The sequence below is a fragment of the Convolutriloba macropyga genome, chromosome 3, assembly GCF_964194025.1.
Source record: "Convolutriloba macropyga chromosome 3, txConMacr16.3, whole genome shotgun sequence".
In the NCBI taxonomy this organism is placed as follows: Eukaryota; Metazoa; Xenacoelomorpha; order Acoela; family Convolutidae; genus Convolutriloba; species Convolutriloba macropyga.
In genome coordinates, this window is record NC_134470.1 from 68257610 (window position 1) to 68282712 (window position 25103).

A 25103-nucleotide genomic window follows, 5' to 3' on the forward strand; every position below is an offset into this window, starting at 1 on the left:
TATAATAAATTGTTCTCGAGTAGGATGTACACTTGTTTGCAACACATATGGTATAAATTATGTACCCATATAACAAATCTACTCGACAGGTCATCAATAGGTCCAAAAGGTCCTAGTCTAGCGATGACCAGTACCGTTACTGGTGTGAATGCGTGGCGTATCATGTTAAGAGAAAATAGGGGGAAACCTCAATTGTGGAATCTGCTCACATAGATTTATAGATTTGAGAACAAAACGCAAGTGTAGTTTTGAAAGTTAATGCAACAATATACTAAGGCCTTATCATTGAAAGATGAATAAAGTCGCACGGTTGTGATCACCAGCGCGAAGCCGAGATGTTGACGTAGTTTGATACGGCGATGAAAACAGTTGTTTTACATCAGTTGTATACAACAGTTGTATAAGTAAAGCCCCTGTTTTTGGAGTAGACTACAGGTTTGTCACCGTTTCATTTTTGCCGATTTTTGTTGCCTATAGCAACAATTGAGAGAAACGGGTGTTTAAATGTATGAGAATTTGCGAGGGCTCAACAGGTTTTTTCCACAATTAACAGATTTTTCCCTGGAAACTATTCTTCTGTAGTCGCAAAATGAGTTGATTAGAAGAGCAGTTGATTAACACTAAATATTAAGACCAGGAAGACAATTTCTTCCATTCAAGTGAAAAGTGTTCATACCGCTTGAATGGTTCCATTGAACCCTGTGAACATATCTTCTTCAACGTCTAGAGGCGACAATTCCCACATTCTGGGATACCCTCCTATGTACAAGGGCTCCTTCGTGTTCACTACTTTGAGGGTCGACTGAAACGAAAAGTAGAACAATTTAAGTTTGCATTATAATTTTTTTTGATAAGAAGCACTTATGGTAACATATATTATTCCATCATATAGTTGATGCGATGCCGTGTTGAGACAGGGAATGAACGTGAACAGAGTTATCCATGAAATCGAACAGACTGTTGTTGCAAACATTTCTGCATTATTTCAAAAGTATCGTTTTCATAAGGATTGATCAACATTTGTTGTAGGTTCCCAAATGTCAAGAGTGCAAATTATCATAAGACGAACCAGAACAAAAAGAACATTTGATCGTCTCACTATCGTGTTTGTCTGAACAGACTATGCCCAGGCTTAAATAACTTATCATCAGTGCGTCCAGACCAAAATAGCCTCTGGTTAGAAGCAATTAAAACCATTGTCCAGACTTTTGTTCTCTCTAACTTCAGGTGAGACCTGTAAGTTTCCAACTGGGATCGAACCAGTGAGCACTTAGGGTGTGTCTGATAAGAGGGGATTTATTTGTGGGATCTCAACATGCGTCAATCTTCACATTAAAACTAACCAGTGTCTTGAGAGTGAGAGAGTCTCCATTGAGAGACAGTTTCATGTTATCTTTTGTCTTCACAACTCCCACACTGTACCATTTCTGGGGTTTCACACCATCTGGCAACCTAAAAATGAAAAACACTAGATCGTACAAAATGGTCAAAATAAACACTTTATGTTCTCAAAAAGTCTTCAAGGCTCAAGGCTCGATTTTTTATCCTTCTTATAGAAGCAGTAGCTGATTTTGTGTCCTCAATATGACAATCGGTCACAGTGTTAAAGTGGCAGTGCGAATTCTCAACACTCCGTGAGTGTGCTCACTATGCCTAGATAACCCGACCCCCCCCCCTCCCCCCCCCTCCCCCCGCTTGCACCCTAACTGAGAACGACACAAAAAATTTACAGTCTTAAAATACAGTTTTACAACGGTAGAGAGCAATTTGTGCGGTAACTTTATCTTTAAATACACAAGTAAATCATGCTTGAATGTGCAGGTAATATGGGGGGGGGTGTGTTAGCAGATATTTTGAGGGAGGAGGGGGGGGGGGGGGGTACTCACTTCATAGTTTGGAGGAGATCTCCGTGATTCCATTTTGCATTTAAGAGACCATCCTGGTCCAAATACAACAGAAACAGCTCCGAGTCACTCTTCACCACCCCATTCGGTCCATTGTAGAGTATCACCCGGTTCTTCCTACTCTCACGTAGCATCGGTTTCTGCTCACTCACCATTAGGACTAGTGACAGTTCGAATCGGTCTTTCGAAGGTAGAGGCTGCTTCGCTTTAAGGAAACTCGTTTCTGTAAATTTGGGCATGTATATTGCTGTGTCGTTTACTGTGGCAACTAAAATAGAACCAAAGTTTTTTCAGTTTCAAAGTTCTCTTTAATAAAAAATTTTTCAGGCTGTGAATACGTTTCTTATTGTGTTGTGCAAAATTTGTTGATTGAATGAAACATGTGAAAGATTTGCATTATATGATAAGATTTGCAAAATTTGTTTCTATAAACATTTCACGATTTTTTTGTCTCGAGAATTGTTGAGCAAATGAATGAATTTATGTAAACAGAGAAAATTCCTCAAATTATTCAGCTTGGAATTCTGAAACATGAATCAGCGACAGATGCTGTTTTATATTAGGTACAATATAGTTATGACGCTTGATAAATCAGCTATGTTTTAGTAATCGGCTTGGCACAAGAATCGATTTGTCAAACAATTTCACACAAAATTCTTATGAAAAAATATATTGATTGATTTTGCAAACTCGTTATGTGTCCTGCAAAATCATCATCAGAAAACAATGCATAAGGATAGCTAACAAAAGTTTAAATTTTTCAAGTCTTTTGTTTTAGAGTTTACCATAGTCCAAAATGAAGGTGCAAAATGAAGAAATTGCCATAGTCCAAGGGTGATTAAAATATTGTAGTAATACTCACAGTAGTCGCATTTATCGCCCTGTGCATTAAGAGGACATGTGCACATGTATTGTTCTCTTGAGACTGGCTCACAGCTGGCAGAAGTGAACTTGTTCCTGCATGAAACAGCATCGCATGCGTCTCTCCTATTCTCACATTGGGTACCTGCGTTGAAATAGTGCATATAATGACGTAGAAGAGCACTTGTTGGAACTGTTTCCTTTCCCTACCGTGAATAATTTTTTTTTCCAATAATATCAATAAAAACCAGGACCAGATGAGAACAAATTGGTGCGCAAATAAGCAATTGCAGGTCTTTCTCATTGTGGTCATCCATGGAAACATTATGGCATATTCGCCATGATTGGAGGGGGGGGGGGGGGTATAAGTTATCTTCTGACCACTAGGCTTTGGGGGGGGGGGGGTTTGAAAAAGACTATAATGAAAAAATAACCCGCATTCGCATAGCCTAATGAGACTGGACTTATGATTCGATATAGCGGGCTTACGGCTCGAATTAGCGTGTTTGAAATTGGAAATACCTCGACAAAAAGAATAGTCTAGACCGTGTTTTTTAAAGTTTGGGAGGGTACCCCAACCCAGCCAACAAATTGTCGAGTCACATTTTTGATACCTCACCCCGGTTAACCATATTATATACCTTCAAAAAAGGTATTACAAAAATTCCATTCTATGTGGTTACATTGCATCATGGGGGTTATATTATTACCTTGATAGTTGTTTGGACAGAGACAGTTGTATTCTCCTCCGTTCTCTATGGCCACACAGGTGCCATTGTTCTGACATGGTTGGTCCATGCATGGGTTCATGGGTGAACACGGGTGGATGTCCAAACCCTAAGATAGATAATTATTACATAATAGCCAACGATCAAGTGCTGAAAAATTAGAGCCGAGTTTTAGGCTATTTTTTCTTTCAGAGGAGACGAAGACGGTACGTGAGAATTCCAACGACATCATTAACGCCCTTTCTTTTTTTTATTGTGTAAGCTTAACCATAAACTAAGGACTCGGAAACATGCCTCAGAGGATCTGTCTGTGCGAGCTTGAGCTCTCACTTGACCATAGCTTCAGGTTGGCCACAGCCTGACCAATCTTGGCTGCAATGATATTACACCGTAAAAGTTTCGTACTCAAAAAGCAGTGGCCTTAGCCAACGGAAAAAACAGTCTAAAATGTGATGTTCCGCTGCAATTGCTCAGAAACAATTTTATTGAATTCTTTTAAGGGCCGCAAAACGAACGGGAGCGAATACATAATGGCATTCTTTTTTCGGCAAACTTTTTTTCGAAGGTCGGTCAATTTTACAGCTAGGAGGACAAAAATATAAGCGATTATATCATATGGTAGTTGATAAGAAAAAAATAACAGTTCTCAGAGGTCGCAAACTCTCAGAGGTCACTGGCCAACAATTTGTTGCGAATGGAAGGATTTTTTTAAAACACTTTTAAAGTGAAAAATTAAGGAGTCATTGCACTTGAAAAAAACCACGGAAACCTTTTGAAAAAAACCACGGAAAATTAACATATTTTTTATCAACATAAATTGTGCCCCCAAACAATGACGGAGCTAGCTAATCACACTAGCAACAAATTCGATAAGAAATTCAGAAAGAAGTTCTATAACAGGACTGCAAAATTGTTTTGATCGACCAATAAACTCATGGAATGGAAGCAAAAGCTTCCAAGTATACCCAAATTTTAGCAATTTCTGGCCAAGCCTTGTATTGGTTTAATTCTTTTTTTAAACAATTATCTCGTTATTTAACTGTTGGGGAACAAATTTTGTATGTCAATCATAATGTATTTCAAAATACATTCTTTGAGCCAAAAATGGGTGTCACCGGATTGTTATAGATATAAGCAAAAGGATGAATGTTTTTTTTTGGAATACTATCAACTTGTGCTCGACATTTTGCATAAAAGTAATGCAAAAATCACTGCCCAAGAGCTTCAGATTTACCTAGCCAGTTAAAATTTTTAAAAATATTTTGGAGGTTTTAATTTTTCTTACATAGCCGGCAGATTGCCGACATAGCTGCGAAATAGACTTATGTGAAGTAGAATATAGACAGAAGCAGATACAAAATTGAGTTGATGCAACTGCCCACATTTTTAAAACCTAGAACGTCATCAAACCAAAAACTTTATTTAAAAAAAAATCAAATTCGTTATTTTTATTTGGTCGCCATGCTTTATTATTATAATTGATCATTGTATAGTTAACCTATATTGAGCTCGAAAAGTTTTTGAGTACTCTCATGAGATCATTTTAACGTTGGGTTTCGCTTAGAGAAAAAGTAAGCAGTTATGATTGGAAAACTTATCACACAGTTCGGCTTAAAACTCACAGCCAATTAGTTTAAGAAAAGACATCACGCACACAAAGGTAGCAAAAGAGCAACAAAAAGAGCGGCTTAAAAACATCAACAAAATTAGCTGTTTTTGAAATTTGCGTTGTGTAAAAATGTATATCCGAAAAAAGGTCAGACGGCGGAACAAAAACAAAAACCAAGATCTCCGCAATATTGCTCCGCTCAGCTTACTGCTTCGCAGCTATATAAAACCAGAAACAAATTAATGAAATGAAAGTTATTTTCTCTCACGGATGATTAGTTTAACAGAGAAGTTTTCTGATAGTGTTTACGTAATGATAGTTACAACATCTGATATGCTCACTCCCCACAAAAAGATATTAACTAATTCAGAGGCAATAAAAATCTGAACAATAATTTTGAAAGTTTGTAAGAAAAATGTTTGCTTTTCTCATTTGTTTCTGCGCCCTAATAATAATCATATTTTTAATCTCTGGTACATATGTATAAATTTTATCAACGCAAATAAATTCATCCGAGGTAAAAATGTTTAAAAAATTTTTGAAGTTTTTTGTTAAAACTATATTATACTTTAAATTTGAGCATAATATCATCAATTTATCAACAATATCAACAAAAAATCCCCTCCATTGGGTATCACAAATAGCTTCGAATTATTCATAGTATTTATTTTTCAAGTCATATATCAGTTTGAGAAATTTAAACAAAGATTACATTTAACTTCTGAAGCTCCCAACGTGAAAAATGCAAAAACGAAATTCAATCTGTTTTGCTAATTCTTCAATATTTTGGCGCCTTTTCGCCAAGCAAAATAGAATTTTACTTATCCAGCTTACCTAGCTGCGTGTACTGTCAGTTCACTGTTCAACAGTTGGTATTTTTTAATAAAGTTTTTTTAACAAAGTTTAATTGGAGCCATCTAATAGGTAGTAGACGCTGGCAGCGCGGCAGTTTCCAGTATTTGCTTTTCAGGCTAAATATACCAAAACATAGAACAAATCAATCACCGCGAACAAAATTTTTCAGCGGACCCCCAGATATGTCTTTTTCTTGCGATGAGATAGCGTTTTCTGACAGCAAAGCGTTGGCATTCAATGCTTACCTGGATGAGTGATGGGGGTGGGGGTATAGACAGGGGAGTGTTGATTCCATTGAGTGTCAGCCGGGAAATACACCCATCCAGACCGCGCTCCAGTCCAAGAAACTCAAGTATTCTTAAACAACCCAAATATCAAAAAAAGTGAGAATTTGTTGAAATATGCGTAATCTTTTGGGCACTTCGCCAGATAACTGTATTTTTATCCTAGAAAAACGTCGTGTGCATTTTCTGACAGAAATGATTTCTGCGAATTCTTCCCAGTGAGAAACAGGCTAGATAAATAGAGAAATTCTATTTAGTTCAGACCAAATGAAACCAAAATTTTAATAATTAAAAAGGATCTCCAGAAGGTTGCCTGACGAGTTTTTCAGCTCACCAGCAGGCAAACACAGTGAGACAATAAAAGACGGGAAGCGCAATTTATCGGTGGTCTGACTAATCAATTTGCAAATAGTGCGTTTTTTTGCAAAAACAAAATAATCTTTGCGTAAAACGTGACTTACAATTTCCCTTTATGAGGGCATTTCTGAGCACCAGGTGTAGTATTTACTCTTTTCGTATGTCAAAAAGTATCTTAAATATGAAACGCAATTTTAATGAAACCCACTGTTCCGTATGTGAAGTATTATGTGCCGCCGAAAAGAAATATTGATTTATTACAAGTTTTTTATTGCAATGCCAATGGCGCGCACTCGTGTACACATATAATTTTGAAGTAGAGAACACGTTTCAATTGGCAATTTTGGCAATTTTAAGGCTTTCAGGACCTTTTCTTTCAAAAAGAGTGACAATACTTCGTCAAATATTTTTGAATTACGTAACGTATATTTGAACAAAAATCGATGCGTTGACCGTAAACAACCGCAATAAAAACGCATTAATTTTGTCACTCGTAATGACCAACATCGCAATTAAGGAAAAACACTTCAATTAGCCAACAACTTTATGCTTGAACTTTTAATAATTGCTTGAGACCCAATTCCGTGGTTTAATTTGTCTTGACTTTTGCTTTTCTTTGCTGTTTTTTTACACTTCGTTAACTAATCATCCATTAAGATTGAATTGACACTATTGTGGAAATTTCACAGTGAAATTTCAGACTTCTGATTTTTATGGTGACATCTGTGAAGATGAGAGTGGATAACCCTACAAAATAATTTCCTACTGTTGCCTCAGCTTGCTCAAAAACGGGCATACAGGACATGTGGGATGGATATCTCCAGTTTTGATGCAAATCTGAACTAGTTATAATTACTTTCACTGTTGTTCAAAATACAGTGTAATAATTCTCAGGCTCAATTACAGTATAATGATTCTCAGGCTCGGAAAAAGAGTGCATTTTCTAGCAAAAATGATTTTTGCGAATTCTTCCTTGTGAGAAACAGGCTAGATAGATAGAGAAATTCTATTTAGTTGAGACCAAATGAAACCAAAATTTTTGAAAAAGATCTCCAGAAGGTTACCTGACAAGTTTTTTTCAGCTCAGAAGCAGGCAAACGCAGTGAGACAATAAAAGAGAGGAACAGCAATTTTTGGGTGGACTGACTAACCAAGTAAAAAAAAATCTTTGCGCACAACCTGACTGAGAATTTTCCTTTTCTGAGCGCATTTCTGAGCACCAGGTGTAGCATTTAATCTTTTCGCATGTCTAAAAGAATTTTTAATATGTGGCTCTTGAGGCTGGAAATACCTAAAAACCGACAAAAATTGTCAAAAAAACTTGAAAAAATGCGGGTTTTATGGCAAAAATTTGTCATATTAAAAAAATGAAAGCTACTCCACGGCAAATGAAATTTTTTCAGTGACTTATTATTAAACCCCTAAGGACGTTTTCTGATCCCTGCGTCTGGAAAGACGTGAATTATGAAAAATAGATGTCAAAAAAATCGAAAAAATTTGCTTTCTATGTAAAAAAAACTCTAAATTTCGTGATGTTAAAATGTTGAAACCAATCCACTACCACTAGAAACTATGCAGTGAACTACTTTAAAACCCCAGAGGAGGTTGGTTGACAACTAGGGCTGAAAGAACTCCAAAAATAACAAAAATTTTCAAAAAGCTTGAAAAAAATAAATTGAAAATTAGTATAAAATTGTGTGTTTTTAGCGATCGGTTGTTTGAACGTAGCCACAGGGGAGGGGGGTGCACCAAGGGGCTGAGGGGTAGAGAGGATGAGGGGGGCAACAGTGGGGTGGGGGCTACAGCGCGGTGGGGTGTGGGGGCAATAGGGGGTGTCACAACACCACCCTTCACAACATAAGTATAAGTCTCCGAAAGGCTCCAAGAGCACTTAATGCCCACTGGGCGCTACCTGTGTATCCCGCTTTTGGGGATGAAAAAACAGTAGCGTCAGACGAAAAATCGGTAAAGCGAAAAATCGCATAAAAAGAGACCGAAAGGACTAATAGAATTGCTACAAACTTCGTTTTAGAGCAATTAATAAATATCGCTGATTTACGCATTGGGTAATCGTTCATTATCGTTTTACCATATTTGATTTAATATCGATGAAGTTTTTGGGGCTACAGTATGGGCTAAATCGTACTGTACTACTGTACATATGATATGCTTCGGCTCATTTCTTTTGTACAATTTTGTGAAATATACTTCGTGCGACGTGTCAGTATCTAGTTTTCTTTTTACTGCTTGTTACTTTTAGTGATTTTGAGAAAATGCAGTGCTATTTTTGCAATCTGAAGCACGTTGATAAATTTTAGTTGGTTAGCTGATCATAACCGCAATTTGATGAATGATAGTGATTTTTTGCAACTTGTATAAAAAGGCAACAAAATGAATATCTGAAAGAGTTGTAAATCATCACTAAAATAGTTCTGAAGATCTCAAGAAATTTGATATTGACAATTTTCAAAAGTTTAAATAGGAATTCATAGAAAAATCATAACATCCTTCCTAGTGTCGAAGTAGAAGATTTCAAGGTGAAAAAGGTTGCAGGCTTTATCACATTTCGATTGCACATACTTTGATATAAAAGAGGAGCTATATAGTTTTTCTATAAAAAGTAAACTTTTCACTCAACAAACTGCCTAACATTCGGCCAGGATTTTGGTTATATTCAAAGGGGTGTTTTGTAAGCTTATAATAACCCTTATTTAGGTCAACTATAAAACTTATTAATCAGAATTAATTCAAAAGATGAACAAACTTTTGATTCGATTTTCTCTGTCTCAGAGCAGAATTCAAAATTGAGAATCTCTTATTTCACACTGATTCGAATGACAATTCAGAGTGCAGTCTTTCTAAATTTTCACTGAATCAGAACAAAATTCATAACAAAGACTTTTCTCTGTTTTTCTCAGTCGTGAAAACTTCTTTGTCTCTGTCGTGAAAAATTCTTTGTCTGTGTTGTGAAAAATTCTTTGTCTCTGTCGTGAAAAATTCTTTGTCTCTGTCGTGAAAAATTCTTTGTCTGTGTCGTGAAAAGTTCTTTGTCTCTGTCGTGAAAAATTCTTTGTCTCTGTCGTGAAAAATTCTTTGTTTCTGTCGTGAAAAATTCTTTGTCTGTGTCGTGAAAAATTCTTTGTCTCTGTCGTGAAAAATTCTTTGTCTGTGTCGTGAAAAATTCTTTGTCTCTGTCGTGAAAAATTCTTTGTTTCTGTCGTGAAAAATTCTTTGTTTCTGTCGTGAAAAATTCTTTGTCTGTGTTGTGAAAAATTCTTTGTCTCTGTCGTGAAAAATTCTTTGTCTCTGTCGTGAAAAATTCTTTGTCTCTGTCGTGAAAAATTCTTTGTCTGTGTCGTGAAAAATTCTTTGTCTCTGTCGTGAAAAATTCTTTGTTTCTGTCGTGAAAAATTCTTTGTCTGTGTCGTGAAAAGTTCTTTGTTTCTGTCGTGAAAAATTCTTTGTCTCTGTCGTGAAAAATTCTTTGTTTCTGTCGTGAAAAATTCTTTGTCTGTGTCGTGAAAAATTCTTTGTCTCTGTCGTGAAAAATTCTTTGTCTGTGTCGTGAAAAATTCTTTGTCTCTGTCGTGAAAAATTCTTTGTTTCTGTCGTGAAAAATTCTTTGTCTCTGTCGTGAAAAATTCTTTGTCTCTGTCGTGAAAAATTCTTTGTCTGTGTCGTGAAAAATTCTTTGTCTGTGTCGTGAAAAATTCTTTGTCTCTGTCGTGAAAAATTCTTTGTTTCTGTCGTGAAAAATTCTTTGTCTCTGTCGTGAAAAATTCTTTGTCTCTGTCGTGAAAAATTCTTTGTCTCTGTCGTGAAAAATTCTTTGTCTCTGTCGTGAAAAAATTCTTTGTCTCTCATATAGTGTACTTCAAGAAACCATCACTTACCTTTTTCGATTGAGCGATGTGTAAGTGGAAGGCACGAAACCCAGGGCTGCATTGGAAGACAACACTTTCAGGCTGAAATCTTTATCAAGTACTTGGGTGACCTTTTTGGATCCATTGGAGAGGTAAAAGTTGTTGTACTTGGAATAGTAGCCAAAATTTATTTCAGTCCAATTTTGCCCAATTACCGGGTCGGGAAGCTGCATGTCAATTATCTCAGCCACGCCGACGTATCTAAAATGAAGAATCGAGATCTAGATTTCAGTTATTGCGTTTTTGTATTTTGCGTCTTTTATGCGATGTTCTATGTTCGCTCAATGTACGAAAATGCAATGTCATTGAATGAATTTTTACAAATTTCAATAGTCGTCATGTAAACCGAAGAATTATAAAAGAGTACCAATCAAAATTTTTTCAGACAGCGAAAATTTAATTACTGATCAGAGTATGATCAGAGCATGAAAGTAACATGACCAAAAAAGGTTAGGGAAAAATTTTAGAACGGAAATATTTGATTATCAAAACGGAAGATGACGGGTCAATTAATGAAAATTCGCACTTTACTTGCCAAACTTTAAAAAAATAATAAACAAAAAGGTCTGTCGCTGATCTTTATATCGCACAAAGGGGCAATTAAAAAAGATTTGCAGCATTCAAGGGCATCATTTATACTTATATGAAGGCTTGTCTTTCTATTGTACAAGGGGACAAAACAGTACTAACAGCAAAATCATAAACCATCAAACATCAATTCGTATTGTTAAGAAGACCTGTTGAAACGAAGACACTCAGATCAAAGACGAATTTATTGCTTAGAAAGGACAAGTGAGCACTGCAAAAATTACGTACAATCAAAGCAGAGCATTTCACCTGTGATGACATTTCAGTGATCGTCCCTGTCGACAAATCAAGCAAACGTCTACAATTAGTACTTAGAGTGGCAACCAATAAACGTAACAGGACGAGTTTACAGGGACTATTCTAGAAAAGTCTGAAGGGAGCTTGAATTGTAAAATCGTTGAGCTGCACGGCAACTATCAAAGTACCGGGACGACCTGATAGGAAAGTCAAGAAAAACTGATAGACAATATGAAAGATACTCGGTCACCCGAGAAACCATCCCGATCAAACAATAGAGAGGACCAATTGTTGAACATTGAGTAAAAAAAATCTGGAAGAATTGCATCTGTCGCATGATACTCTTCAGATTCAAATTAGACCTAACTGGCAAAAAACTGAGCATGTTTGAACAGCAGACACTTTATGTCACAGTGCGGGGCAAAGCCATTATTCTTTTAATTTGGTACTCATAATTGTAGACGGTGTATTACGTCCGTCTACATCTGTTTGGTATTAGACGAAGTGAATGTTCACTGCAGAAGTTAGCTGCAGCTTGCCTTCTTTAGATTTTCAATTAAGTTTTTATCGTATTTCTCTTGTTTTTGCCTATTATCATGATGGCTGGCAATGGTTAATGCTCCACGATTGTATTTATTATTTTTCAATTGTTTTGAAGATATATGTAATCAAATTTGGGAACTGAACAGCATAAATAAATCTTTCGGTAATTATTCCTGACAAATCAGTGAATCGAAGTTTTCAATTCATAAGGAAGCATAAACAAGATGTAAGCAACTGTATCTAAAGTAACATCAAGGCAATAAGCACATCTAAATGGCCCGGCAAATCTAGCTGTATCTGCTAGCAGGTATTTTGTCTGAGCCGATTTTCGGCTCAGATTGGTCACCGATACGTTTTCGAAACATAAAAATATTAAGCCTAAAAAGAGCGCAATCGATTCAGTATATTAGTAGGCTCAACGAAAATTATGTTTAACGAACTTTTTCCGAGCTTTCTATGCCAAATAGAACGTATTTTGTGTGCATTTAATCTTTTCGTAAGGCTTACATGGTTAAGAGATTATAACGTAATACTTTCTCGCTGGATAGTGCATTTCAATCCTCGCTGCTCTTTTTATTTACTCAGTAACATCCTCCGGCCCGGAAGGAAATGTTGGGAGGATCGGTACAAGCTTAACGAGTGGGCGGACGAGCGATCCGGATGACGTGCGCAAGACGGCGGAGCGGGCGACGCTGTCGGAGCCGTACCGAAGTTCTTCAATCCTAGCAGTTGGATAGTAACCCCGAGGGTTGCTTTCTTCAACGATCCAAACAAAATCACCGACCTTGAGGTGCTGCTCGGCATGCGTCTGCCACTTAGATCTACGGTTCAGCGCAGGTACATACTCCTTGAGCCAACGCGCCCAAATTGCATTGGCGTATGACTGTGCACGGGCGTACCGCTTACGATGATCAAACTCGTCGGCGCCAACGATGGACGGAATTCTGGTTGCTTGGTTACCGAGTAGAAAATGATTAGGTGTTATTGCGCCTAGGTCGGACGGGTCGGCGCTTACGGGCGTTAAGGGACGTGAGTTTAGTGCGTATTCGACCAGACAAAAAGTAGTGTTCAACACCTCATCTGTGAGGCGACGCGTACCAAGGGTAGAGTACAGTACTCTTTTAAAACTTCGAACTAGCCTCTCCCAGATGCCACCTTGGTGTGGCGCACTGGGTGGATTGAACCTCCACCTAATGCCCTTATGTGCAAGTTCGGTGACAATTTTAAGCGTATTCCATTTTCTCACACATTCACGGAGCTCTTTCTCCGCTCCAATGAAGTTCGTACCATTATTCGACCAAATCATAGCAGGAGTACCCCGACGGGAGACGAACCGCTCCACTCCCATTACACAGGAACTGGTGTCCATGGACTGTACAACTTCAACATGGACAGCACGAGTAGTGAGACAAGTGAAGAGAAATCCCCACCTCTTCTCTGTAGTCCGACGAACGGTGACGTAGAATGGGCCGAAGTAATCAACCCCTGTGTTGGTAAAGGGAGGAGACTGGTATGCGAGTCTCTCCTTTGGGAGGTCTGCCATGATAGGCTGAATGGTTGCTGCACGGAACTTTCTACACAAGACGCAGTTTGATTTGATGGAACGCAGTGTGGAACGTAGTTTTAGGATGACATAACGTTCTTGTACCTTTGACCTTAAGTAGTCGATGCCCTGATGATGGTTCTTCAAATGAGTATGCCGCAGAAACAGTTTAACAAAAATATGACGCGCATCCAGCACGATAGGATGCCTAGTGTCAAAGTCAATTTCCACTAGCTGTCGGAGTCGACCAGAGGAACGGATGAGACCATGAGGTCCAATAAACGGAGTAAACTGAGCAATGCGGCTGCTCTTCTTAACGGATTTGTTGTCAAGAAGATCCTTTCTTTCAGTATTAAAGGACTCTCCTTGAACCAAGTATTGGAGATGATGCTCGGCTTCGTCAAGCTCAACAGGGTCGGCTATGCTGCCGTCTACGGTACGGTAACTTTCATGAGATGGTAAAAGACGGAGCACATATGCGGTGACACGAAGTAATTTTTGATAAGAACTGAACTTATCAAACGGGATTAGATTAATACTTTGTTCCTTAGGGGGCTTGGTTACGGATGCGGCTAAAGATGAGATTGAGTCATCATCTTGTTCCTTGGTTACAGCGCCGAGCTTCATGTTATCGACGACGTCAGTATTTGGTACAAAAGGGAATTGCTTAGTTCTCAAGAAGTCAGGACCCCTCACCCAGCTACTTGATTGCAAAACTTCAGCGGACATACCACGCGTGCCAGCATCTGCCGGATTATCACAAGTGGCGACGTGGTTCCATTGGTCAACGCCGGTGTTCTCCAGGATTTCACTAACCCGATTTGCAATGAAGATGGGGTGTTTGTTTGTTGAGTTTATCCACTGCAAGACAATTGTACTATCTGTCCACATAAAGACTTTGTCCACAGTAACCGTTAATGCTCGACAGATTTCCCTTTTTAAACGGGCAGCGAGGAGAGCGGCTTGTAATTCCAACTTAGGAACTGTCATTACCTTCATAGGTGCAACACGGGCCTTGCCCAAGACAAACGCCAGCTCTGTTATAATCTCCCCGGAGGTGCAAGTTACTTGAGCCCTAAGAAATCCTACTGCACTGAATACCTCTTGCGAGCTATCACCAAACATGTGGAGTTCAAGATGTTGGGATCGTCCTGAGAAGTAATTTCTCGGTATAGTGATCTCAGCTAACCGCGGCAGTTCAACACACCAGGCGAGGAATCTGTCAGCTGTGTCTTTAGGTAACTCGTCATCCCAACTTTGTCCATTGACACGCCAAATGTCTTTCAAGATTAACCGAGCACCAACAGTGAACGGTGCGACAAGACCAATTGGGTCGTAGACCTTCGACACTAGACTTAAGACCAAGCGCTGTGTTAAACTTTTTGTGATGTTGCTGTTAGTACCCCTACTCACAACCAGAGTATCGTTGTTGTGATCCCACTTAAACCCAAGCACGTGCATTGATTCCTCCTTTGATGAAACGATGACCTTCGGTTCAGTGGCTTGAGCAGACCCATCAATTCGGTCAGCCAGATCTGGTACATTGCTTACAAACTTAGTAAGCTTGAACCCACCTAGATGGAGAAGATGTACCAATTCCTTCGACCTAATGAGGGCCCTCTCGGGGGATTCCACTGAGTCCAAGTAGTCGTCCATGTAGAAGTTCTCAAGGACGGCTTTCGCAGCTTCTGGGTACTCCTTAGCATTATCGCGTGCCATGCGCTGAAGTGCGTAGTTGGCGCAGGTGGGCGAATCTTTTGCCCCAAAGATGTGGCGCGTATACTGGTGTACCACAACATTTGATGTGGGGTCCTCCCGCCACAAAAAGCGCAATGATGGTTGATCACATGGTAACACTCCAACCTGAAGGAACATTCCCTCGATGTCAGCGGATACAGCAAATGGATGCTGTCTAAACCGTAGGAGTACATAGATTAGGTTTTGCAGTAAGTCAGGTCCGATGAGTAATGTCTTATTAAGAGATGCGCCATGGAATTTAGCTGCTCCGTTCAGTACCCTACGAACCTTGCCCGGCTTGTTCGGGTTAACAACCGGATGGTGTGGTAGGTACCACTCTCGTTCCGAGCGACTTTCCACCTTATGAGCATCTTTGACCCTTACTACGTAGCCTTTGTCTAAGTCCTCTTTGATGGTGTTCGAGTACTTTTCCCTTAATGTCTGATCTTTCGTGAGCCGCTTTTCCAAAGACTTTAATTGAACAAGCGCTGAGAAATAATTGTTGGGCAGTTCGATGTTATCTTCAGCCCATAGCATTCCGACATCGTACCTTTTTCCATTATGCACGGTGGTGTTTTCAAGAATTTCATGCGCACGTGCATCCGAGGCGGATCGTGGGTCTACTTGCTTAAGTGCGCCGTACGACTCCATGTCGTACCAAGATTTTACCTGACTAGCGAGTTCAAAATCCTGCTCCATATTGATGGCTGGCAATGGTTAATGCTCCACGATTGTATTTATTATTTTTCAATTGTTTTGAAGATATATGTAATCAAATTTGGGAACTGAACAGCATAAATAAATCTTTCGGTAATGGTAATAATTAATTTTGTATGGTTCCTCTCTCAACATTTAATGTGTCAGTCTGCTCAGAATAATAGAAGAGAGAAAAATCTGATATTCGGAAATAATTTTCAGAGAAATTTTTTTAAAGTCCCATCATTGCAACTCTGATCACTGTGGAAGAAATACTATGGTTTAGCATTCAAATATTATTGGACTCGGATCCCGGACGATTGACATGAAAATGATAACTCGTGGAACAAATTGCAGATCGTTATACAAAAAGATTTCTTTGCGAACACTACAATAGCGTTTGCTTGTAAAAATATACTTTATTTAATTTTGCTGGCGTTTAAAGGGAGATTTTCTAAATCTATGTGTTTACTAAATCTTTATAATCTAGATCTGTGTTTACTAAATCATTACAATCCAATTATTCGTATTTGCGACGATCTTATTCGGTAGGTGAATTCATACGCTACTTCATTTATTTTTTTAAAGTTTTGAAATCAACAGCATTGCATTAATTCACCGTTATATTTTGCTAAAACGGAGACTTAATCCCGAATAAGCAAAACGGAAAACAAACATAAAAGGTTTTAAGCTTTTGTCAAATGATAGACATACTTGAATCTGATAAAGTAGTCTGCAAGGTAGACAGCGAAGAATGTGAAATCTTCAGGTTTTGAGTTTGAAATGAGGAAGAGGAGACCATTTGGACCTCTAGTGCGAAAAGTCAGTTCAATCTTCTGAGCTGACAGCTGTTGGAAGGGGAACATCATGTAGGACAGACCACTGAACGAGGGAGTCTCCACGAAGGCGCCTAGAATATTATTATTACTCATCAATCCAAAAAATAAATAATTTGTTTGGTTAAATCCACACAATTTGTCACTGTTTTAGGGTATAGTTGCTCGTAAGGTGCCAAAGTGAAAGAAGGCCCTGGGCGAGAATGGATGGTTAACTTGTAAGATCTTACAAAACTTTTGCAAAAATGAATATCTTGTAAGATATTAGAAAAAGCTTCCAAAAAATGTTAATCTCGTAAGCTCTTACAAGATACTTGCAAAAAATGTTTATCTTGTAAGATTCTGTCAAAAAATCTTGTTAGACGATGCATTTTCTTGTAAGAGGCTGTTAGAACTTTGCAAAATTTTACAAGATAATCATTCAGAGTTATTTCGGGGGAATAATTGATTTTTAAAATTGCACAATGACCTTCGCAATAATTAATGTGGTTCTGTTTAGCACTCGCCCAAATGATGGATTTGATTTTTCGTTTGTGAATAGGAACGTATGTATTTAGTTAAGATAATAGAGCAACAAGTTTTAGGCTAATTGAAGCAGTTTTTTCGGGAATATTTGTTCTAATGTTAGAAATTTGTAATATTTCCTTTGTAATGCTCTCTTAAAATAATTGTATAAATTATGTGAAAAATCATTTTTTATTTTGGCCGTGTATCAAATAAAAATGTTAACTAGGTATTATACGAAATGTTTTCGTGACTAGTTATCACACAAGCATATTTTTCTCCAGTGAAAACACGAATTTCATTTGCTAAACAGAAATCATGGAATTTGAAATACCCAGAGAAAAAATTATACCAGAATATAACGAGTGTGTACTTTTCAATAAAAAAAGTTTTAATCAGAGCAGAAACATTTCAACTGCTTCATACAATTACCAAAAATACCTTATTGCTTCTTGGGTGTATTAATAGTTGTTCCAAGTGTCCTCATTGACGCCTCAAGTTCGGCACTTTGTATTACAAAACCCCGGAAGGAACCTTTTTGGTGATCATACAATGGAACGCTAAATAGTTCTCCAACGAAGCAATGCTCCACAAAGAAAAGAGCTTTCAAAAGTTGCCACGATGTGATATAGAGCAAAAAAAATTGGCCTTAAACTTTAACTTTGGGCAATTTGGCAATACTGATACAAAAATTTGCTTTGCATAAATTAGAAAAATTAACTTTACAGACTCATTGAATTGTTGGAGATTCATCTAATGTAGAACAACGAAAACAACTTTTTTCAATTATGTTTTTAAAAGGCATCATTACTTTTCTGAGACAAAAAAGTTTTTGAATTGACTGTCCACATTATACTGAACATAATGAAAACTTTTGCAGGTAAATTTTTAATGTATGACTATCACGAAGGGAAAACTTTAATGTAAACTTTAACATTTGTTATTTGAGCCCAAAAAAGGTTTTGACAGTTTTCATGTTTCTGCAAATCTTTTTATCGATATTCGTATGGTTACTAAGAACCATTTATGATCTTAATAGGTTATCTACGATTCCATAAAACCAAATTTGTTTTCTTCCATGGTGTTCAACCAGGGAAGAAGAGATCTCTGTCCCTATTATTTTGACATCCAAAGAATTGAATATAAATTCAAAGCAGCAAGCAAAAACATTTGACCTTCTCTTTTTTAGTCTAACCAGGCAATTTTTCCTCTTTATTTTTCCAAAAAAAAAAACAAGTGAGCTTCTGAAATAATAATTCTGTAAAAAATAATTCATACCTAATAAGCAGAACCAGTTAGCAGATGAACCTACTTTACTTGTTTTCGCACGTCAGAATTGCAATAAAAGTGATGTTGATATCTCCGTAGTTTTAGCTCTATAGAAGACTTTGAAGCTATTTTTCCTGATATTTAAGAAATCCTTGTTGGGAGGTCAATTTTAGCAAAAAGAACTATAAAATTGAGAACGATAAGAAATCCTGGCAATGTTTGGCCACTGTTTATTGGTAGGCCAAATTATGTCTTGTCAAAACCAAATTTGGTCAAAAAAGTGGTTTTATATACAAATTCTTTACATGGGACTAGCAGCAATCACTTTTTTGACCTGCTTCAAAGGATTTTTTAATAAGCAAAAATGACATTTTGATCAAAAAGCCGATGCACGCAAACCTGTAGATATCGCTTCGCAAAAATGCGATCCGAAGTAACAGAATCAATTGAGAGAGCGCAAAAAGTCTTCAAACAGAAAGTGGTGTCAAATTTATTCAGGGGAATGTCAGACATGTCAAGTTGATCAAATGGCACCGAACAGAGTAACGTTTTTGCCTGGTCTTCAATTTACTTGAAAACTTTTGCCTTTTTATCAGTTCTCTCGATTGTTTATAGCATCTATAAAATGACCATGCTCTGCTCTTTTTTGAACCTATATTTTTGTTGACTTCCTAATCAATGCTTTTACTTGGCCCAAACTTCAATAAGAAAGCTTAATTCAAATTATAAAACTGTATTACTTCAACCAAATTACACATGACAAACCTGAGCTCAAATCGGGAATAATTTCATCCAACCCCGGGTCGAGGTTTGGCGGTGAATTTTCGTAAGAAATGCGGTGAAATGCGGTGAAAAAAAAATAATTTTCACCGCGTATTTTTTACATCTTTTCGCGGTGAATGCGGTGAATTATTTATCTTCACCGCGTTTTCAGTATTCTTACAAAAAAGAACCGTCCCCACACAGGTTCGAACCTCTGACCTCCTGCATGCTTTCCACTTCTTAGTCCACTGCTCCAACTGTTACTGATATATTTGAAATTTCTTGTGAAATTAAATCAGATTGAGTAAACTTTGGAAATCATATGCGGTTAATTTTTGTAAGAAATGCGGTGAATTTTGCGGTGAATTTTTGTAAGAAATGCGGTGAATTTTGCGGTGAATTTTTGTAAGAAATGCGGTGAAATGCGGTGAAATACTTATTTTCACCGAATTCACCGCATTCATCGCATTTCTTACATTATTTTGCCAAAAGAGTTGATGCGGTGAATTTTTGTAAGAAATGCGGTGAAATGCGGTGAAATATTTATTTTCACCGCCTTCACCGCAATAATCGCATTTCTTACAAAAATTCACCGCATTCATCGCATTTTTTACAAAAATTTACCCAAAAACCTCGACCCGAGACAATTACTAGTGTGTTCGATCAATCAACCTGTTTCAAAACGCTTTCCTAATAATTCACTCCCCAGCAAAAACAGTTTACGAACCGAGAATCCATGTTTTTGTTAACTTGATTTTAGGGTTGAAATAATATTAAATGCTTGCGTAATTCATACGTAATATTTTCGTTGTTTCAGACAAATTTATCCGTCCGGTTATATTTTATTTTACTTGTTCCAAAAAATATAAATTCAAAGATCGAAAGCATATTTTTCAATATTGCTAATAACATATTTTTCATAAAATAATCTGAGAAGGCTATCATAATTTTTGGGATAAAATTTTTACTAAATAAACGCATCAACGAATGACAATGGTGACTATATTCTACAGGGACAGAGAAAAATTTCCTTCGTTTTTATTGCCATATTTTCGATCAGAAACATTCCTTTTTATCATCCTAGTTATTGAGATATTGATATATAGCCGGCATGATAGAGTGACAGTCTATAATAGAAACTATAGATAGAGAGAAAGAAAGAACTCACCTAATTGACACATGGTGCCTTCAGTTCCATAGGGACATAGACAAGCGAACCCTGGGCTTTGATTGGACGAGACACAGACACTTGTGGAGGGACAGGGGGAGAAGTCACAGGGGGATTTGTCGTCTGAAATATGAACAAGAGGGTGAAATAATCCCCTGCTAACAACAACCCTGCATATTAGCTCAGACAGGAATACGGATACATGCTGGTTTATTTATCCCTATGACATAGATGTAATCAATAATTACTGCAAAGTTTCAATTTTTCAGACATTTTGCTTGTTGCAAAATAATGAAAAATAGTTGCAAGGTAACTGTGGCAATCCATACCCGGTGGGAGACATTTTATCAAAATTATGTAAGAAATGCGCTGAAATGCGCTGGGTTTTCAAAAATGTCAGCGCAAAAACCTTTCATAACAATGCGTGAATTTTTGAAAAATAAAACAGATCAAGTAACAATGGGAGTTGAAATTTCTCAAAATTTCTGAGAATTTTGCATGGATTCTTTTCAATGTCGAATTCTAGATCATTAGTCTCAAATACTGAACTTCACAGTCGGCATATTAGGTTGAGAAAATAACCTTTTACAGAACTTAAAGACGGGTGAAATGAATAGCAAAATTGTATGCTATTTAGTTGAACAGTCAGAGACAGGGGGAGGTCCCTGTTTTTTTGTTCCGACCCACTTTAGTGGGGAAGGAACTATATATTCAAATGGGTTTTTTTTGTTCAGACAATTTTGGCCGATCGATATAATCATCGTAGAGAGTTGTGAGCGGTATCATTAGAACGCCAGTCCAGCGTAGAATATGCAATTAATTTTTTTTTTTCAATTTTTAAAGGGACTAACCGAGGTTTAAAGTTGTGTGAATAGGAGACGATATTACCTTGATTGATTCACATTTCCTGTTTTTTTTCCAATTTTTCTTCAATTTTTGGTAAAATATGTTAAAATTGTTAATGGCAGTGTAACTTATTTTATGTATAAAGATAGGATATGGTTGCTGAATTGTTCGATTCGTGTTTTTGACAAAAATTAATGCTAATTTTTTTTCATAATTCTGACCTTTTTCGTAAAAAAAGGGAGCAAATACGCTTTTAGCCCACTTTCTTCAAATTTGTTGTAAGTGCACAAATTGAAACTGCATTAAAATTCTTTGTGAGCTCAAAAAGAACTAGTGGTACACTTGCCGCCCCTAAGAGTCTTCTGGATTTAAAATATTGCGAGTTCTTTGCAATTTAAAGCTCGATAAATATACAAATTTTATGACTTTTTGATATACTGTAAAATTGTGATTGAAATTTGATCTATTTCGCAACCATGAGTGATTTATATGAGTGTATTTTTAACCGCGCAGCAAAATCTGGGCTAATCTTGATCTCACACTGGATCCTTGCGGTTAAAATGACAGCGCCCCATTAAAAAATTTTTGAAAAAATATTTCCAAATTTATTTTTTTTTATGTAAAATACTGACAACAGTATCATATCAGGACTCAATTATTGACAGATACTATTTACAAACAACAAAACCCAATGAGAGCAGCCTATGATTTCCGTGTTAAGCTCATGGTTTTTATGGCTAATCAATTGTTTTCGAAAATTTTTAAGGATTTATGTTTTGCTTTCTTCTGTTTTGCTTTTTGTAGGCCATTAACTTAGTCTCCCCAATCAAAAGTCTTATTGGTTTCTTAAGAAGTAAAGGTGAACCTAGACATTGTTTTCAGTTGTTATCTAATGTCTCTTATGCCTGTGAATTCATTTGTTTCAAAAAAATTTCGGTGAATTTTCGAACTTTTCAACTAATTTATCTTACGTTTCTCAACTTCAAGCATAGTCTCAGTAAAAACAGAAATCTATTACCTCTGATTTATGAAATATTGTTTTTGACGGTTTTTTTTAAATAACTGAGGGTTTCTTGGTTTTGATACTACGAGTTTTCAATTTTTGTATTTTGAATATTAATGAAATTTTAAAAAGTTTATTTGCTTTCCTTGTCGAATTATCACATTGACAAGGAAACGTTGACAGATCCAATTGAAAGACAGGATAGTTGGAACCGACAATGCACAAGCGTTGCGAAAACGTGTACCTGAAAATGTTAATTGTTTTGGTTGAATATTGTATGCTTTTTGGCTGAGACACAGTTCTCTCGCAAAAACAGATGTTTTTTAATGTTTGTCTTTCTTCTTGTTGTTGTACGACATATACCTGATAATTATAGGTCTCAAATGCATTTCCAGGACGTTTAATAGCAACTTTTCAAAGACTCCGGTTTATAGATATTTGTTTTAATGACTTCCAAATTAACCTTTTTTTTTGAAAAAAAAAAGATTTTTTGAACTGTCCTCTTTTGCTTTTATTTTTGTCATCTATTAGTCAATATCACTAATAAGAAGTCTCAATTAATTTTGTTAATTTATAAATTGTTTTCTTGCTTGGTTGTATGTTTTGACCGATGGCTTTGACCATTTAATTTCATTAAAGAAACTTCGATAGTTCTATACTGATCAAGTTTTGGGTCTGCTTTTGACTTGATGTATACGTATAGAAGACCCGTTAGTTTTGAAATGAGAAACAAGTGAAGATTTACAGTTCCTGCAAGCAACAACCTAAAAATATAGTGCCTTGAACACTGTGATGTCGTAAAATTGTTTGTGAAGTTTGGGCTTCTGCCTGTCTTATTTTGTAGTCTTGTGACTTAGTCTTATTAATAACCAGCGCAATTGGCTTCCTGAGGTGTTGTAACCTAACTGATTAACTTTTTGAAATCCTATGTCTGTTACCGCTTTCGAAAATGTTTCTTTTCAAAAACTTGATTGGACATTTTTTAAATCGTTTTTCGTATGATTTATAGCTTAGTCTCTGTAAAGACAATTAAGAACGCGTGTCCAGTGCGCCATATTTTAATTTTTACAACGGTTTTCGTTCGTTTCTTGGTTTTGTTACAGCTGTTACTAATAATTTTCATAAAATGTTATATATTTGTACATTTTGAAGGATTTTTGTTTTCTTTGTAAATTGTAACATTAATGGTAGGTCTAATCGGCTTTGAAATATTGTGCATTTTGGAGATTTTGGTGTTTTTAGTGACATATTTATGTTTTTAACTGCTTCACTGCAATTTTCGCGAAAAGTTTACATGAACTTCTTTATTTTGCTGGTATTTGTCTTTCTGTTTGTAATGGTATGACCTATGCTGGATTATGACAGGTCTCAATTACTTTCTATAACATAAAAAAGAACATTTTAGCGTTTTCAGTTATTATTCAATGATATTAATCACTTTGAAATAATATATTTCTAAAAATTAAAAAGTATTTTTGAACTTCGCACCTTTTTGCTCTTTTTTGTCAACCTGTTACCCAGTCGCATTGAGGACAGGTCTAATGGCTTATTTTGTTTTATTTGTTTCATCTGATGCGAGTTTGATTTTGTGGTTATCTTATTATTGACATCGAGTTTTGGTCGTAATTAATGTTTGTTATTAGATTTTTATTATTGTATGTTCTAGTAGTCCTATTAATAACAGGTTTAATCGGCCCTGTAGAGTTGCTCTATGATATCCCATTTGTGGTTTATTGAACGATTTGTGTGTTTTTGAAAGTTTTCGCTCCCATTTGGTAACAATTAAGCCAAGAGTGTGGATGAGCGGGGTCGGAACGTTATGTGCGTACGCACATTAACGAGTCTCCTTGTTGCTATTAATGGTATCTTACGGCTTTCATTTTGACAGTGAAGTTTTGATGTACCAAAATAAATATAACAAATACGCGTTCAATGACCGTTTTCATTATCTTCATTAAAATATTCCCAGAAAAGTGTTACGATGAACTTGAATAGTAATTTTTTCTAACATTTAAAGATATATAAAAAACTAACAATGATAAAAATAACTTTTACACACGTTTTTGGCACCCAGATTGCTGTCATGTGAAAAAAATTACTTCTTGGAAAAAAATTGTAGTTTTTGGAGATGATCGGATGCTCTTTCAAAATGTTCTTGTATGACATTCAATTAGTCTTCAAATCATTTTGCATTCATTTAATGGGTGCCTTCATCAAAGTGATTGCTTGATGAATCAGACTAAGTGAAAACAACTGACATCTAATTCATCAGACCTTCAACAAAGTTCCAAGAGAGAAGTTTTGACCCGACGGTTTGGTCAGGTGCGTTGCAACAGGAAATCCAAAAGGAAAGCCAGATGACGTAAGTAATGATCAAACAGGCAATGTAAATTATGATAAAATTGTTAACAAAAGTTTCATTTTTTAAGGTTAAAGATAGGAGACAGTTTTGGCATACCTTGAGCCAACTGTTTTGACAAAACTTTTTGCGTAAGTTTTGAATATTTGGCATCTTTTCCTTTTTTAAAAAAATGGCATCAAATATGCCTATTTCTTCCACTTTGTCCAGTTTGACTGGTGATACGGACGTCAAAACTGCTGACACAGTCATCTTCTTTTCATGGTTTTCAAGGTCCCAACAAATTGTTTCCAAGAGCTTTTACTCAATTCTTGAGTTTTGACAGAATCTGATGTTATTTTTGTAGTCTTCTGACTGTGTCTAATTAATCAAGTGTTTAATTTGGTATTGGATGAGCTATTTAAAAACTATCTGGTCCTTTAAATTCACACAAAATGGTTTTTTGATATTACAACGGAATAAGTATCCGAAATTCCTGATTTATATTTAAT

At 36.6% G+C, this 25103-nt stretch overlaps 1 protein-coding gene across 6 annotated transcripts in view; it reads right to left on the reverse strand.

The window, feature by feature from the left end:
• The window catches only part of LOC142336393 (agrin-like), a 156785-nt gene that overhangs the window by 50322 nt on the left and 81360 nt on the right, over window positions 1-25103 (reverse strand). For all 6 annotated transcript variants that reach the window (XR_012758902.1, XR_012758901.1, XM_075385192.1 and 3 more), the window contains 9 exons: window positions 20405-20527; window positions 16580-16775; window positions 10492-10722; window positions 6203-6314; window positions 3476-3602; window positions 2767-2910; window positions 1887-2172; window positions 1344-1452; window positions 677-802 (listed from right to left, as the gene is read on the reverse strand). Coding sequence is in view for 4 of the 6 variants with exons in the window: in XM_075385192.1 (XP_075241307.1) it covers window positions 677-802; window positions 1344-1452; window positions 1887-2172; window positions 2767-2910; window positions 3476-3602; window positions 6203-6314; window positions 10492-10722; window positions 16580-16775; window positions 20405-20527 (1454 nt within the window). In the remaining 2 variants the exon portion in view is untranslated. The remainder of the gene's footprint in view (window positions 1-676; window positions 803-1343; window positions 1453-1886; window positions 2173-2766; window positions 2911-3475; window positions 3603-6202; window positions 6315-10491; window positions 10723-16579; window positions 16776-20404; window positions 20528-25103) is intronic.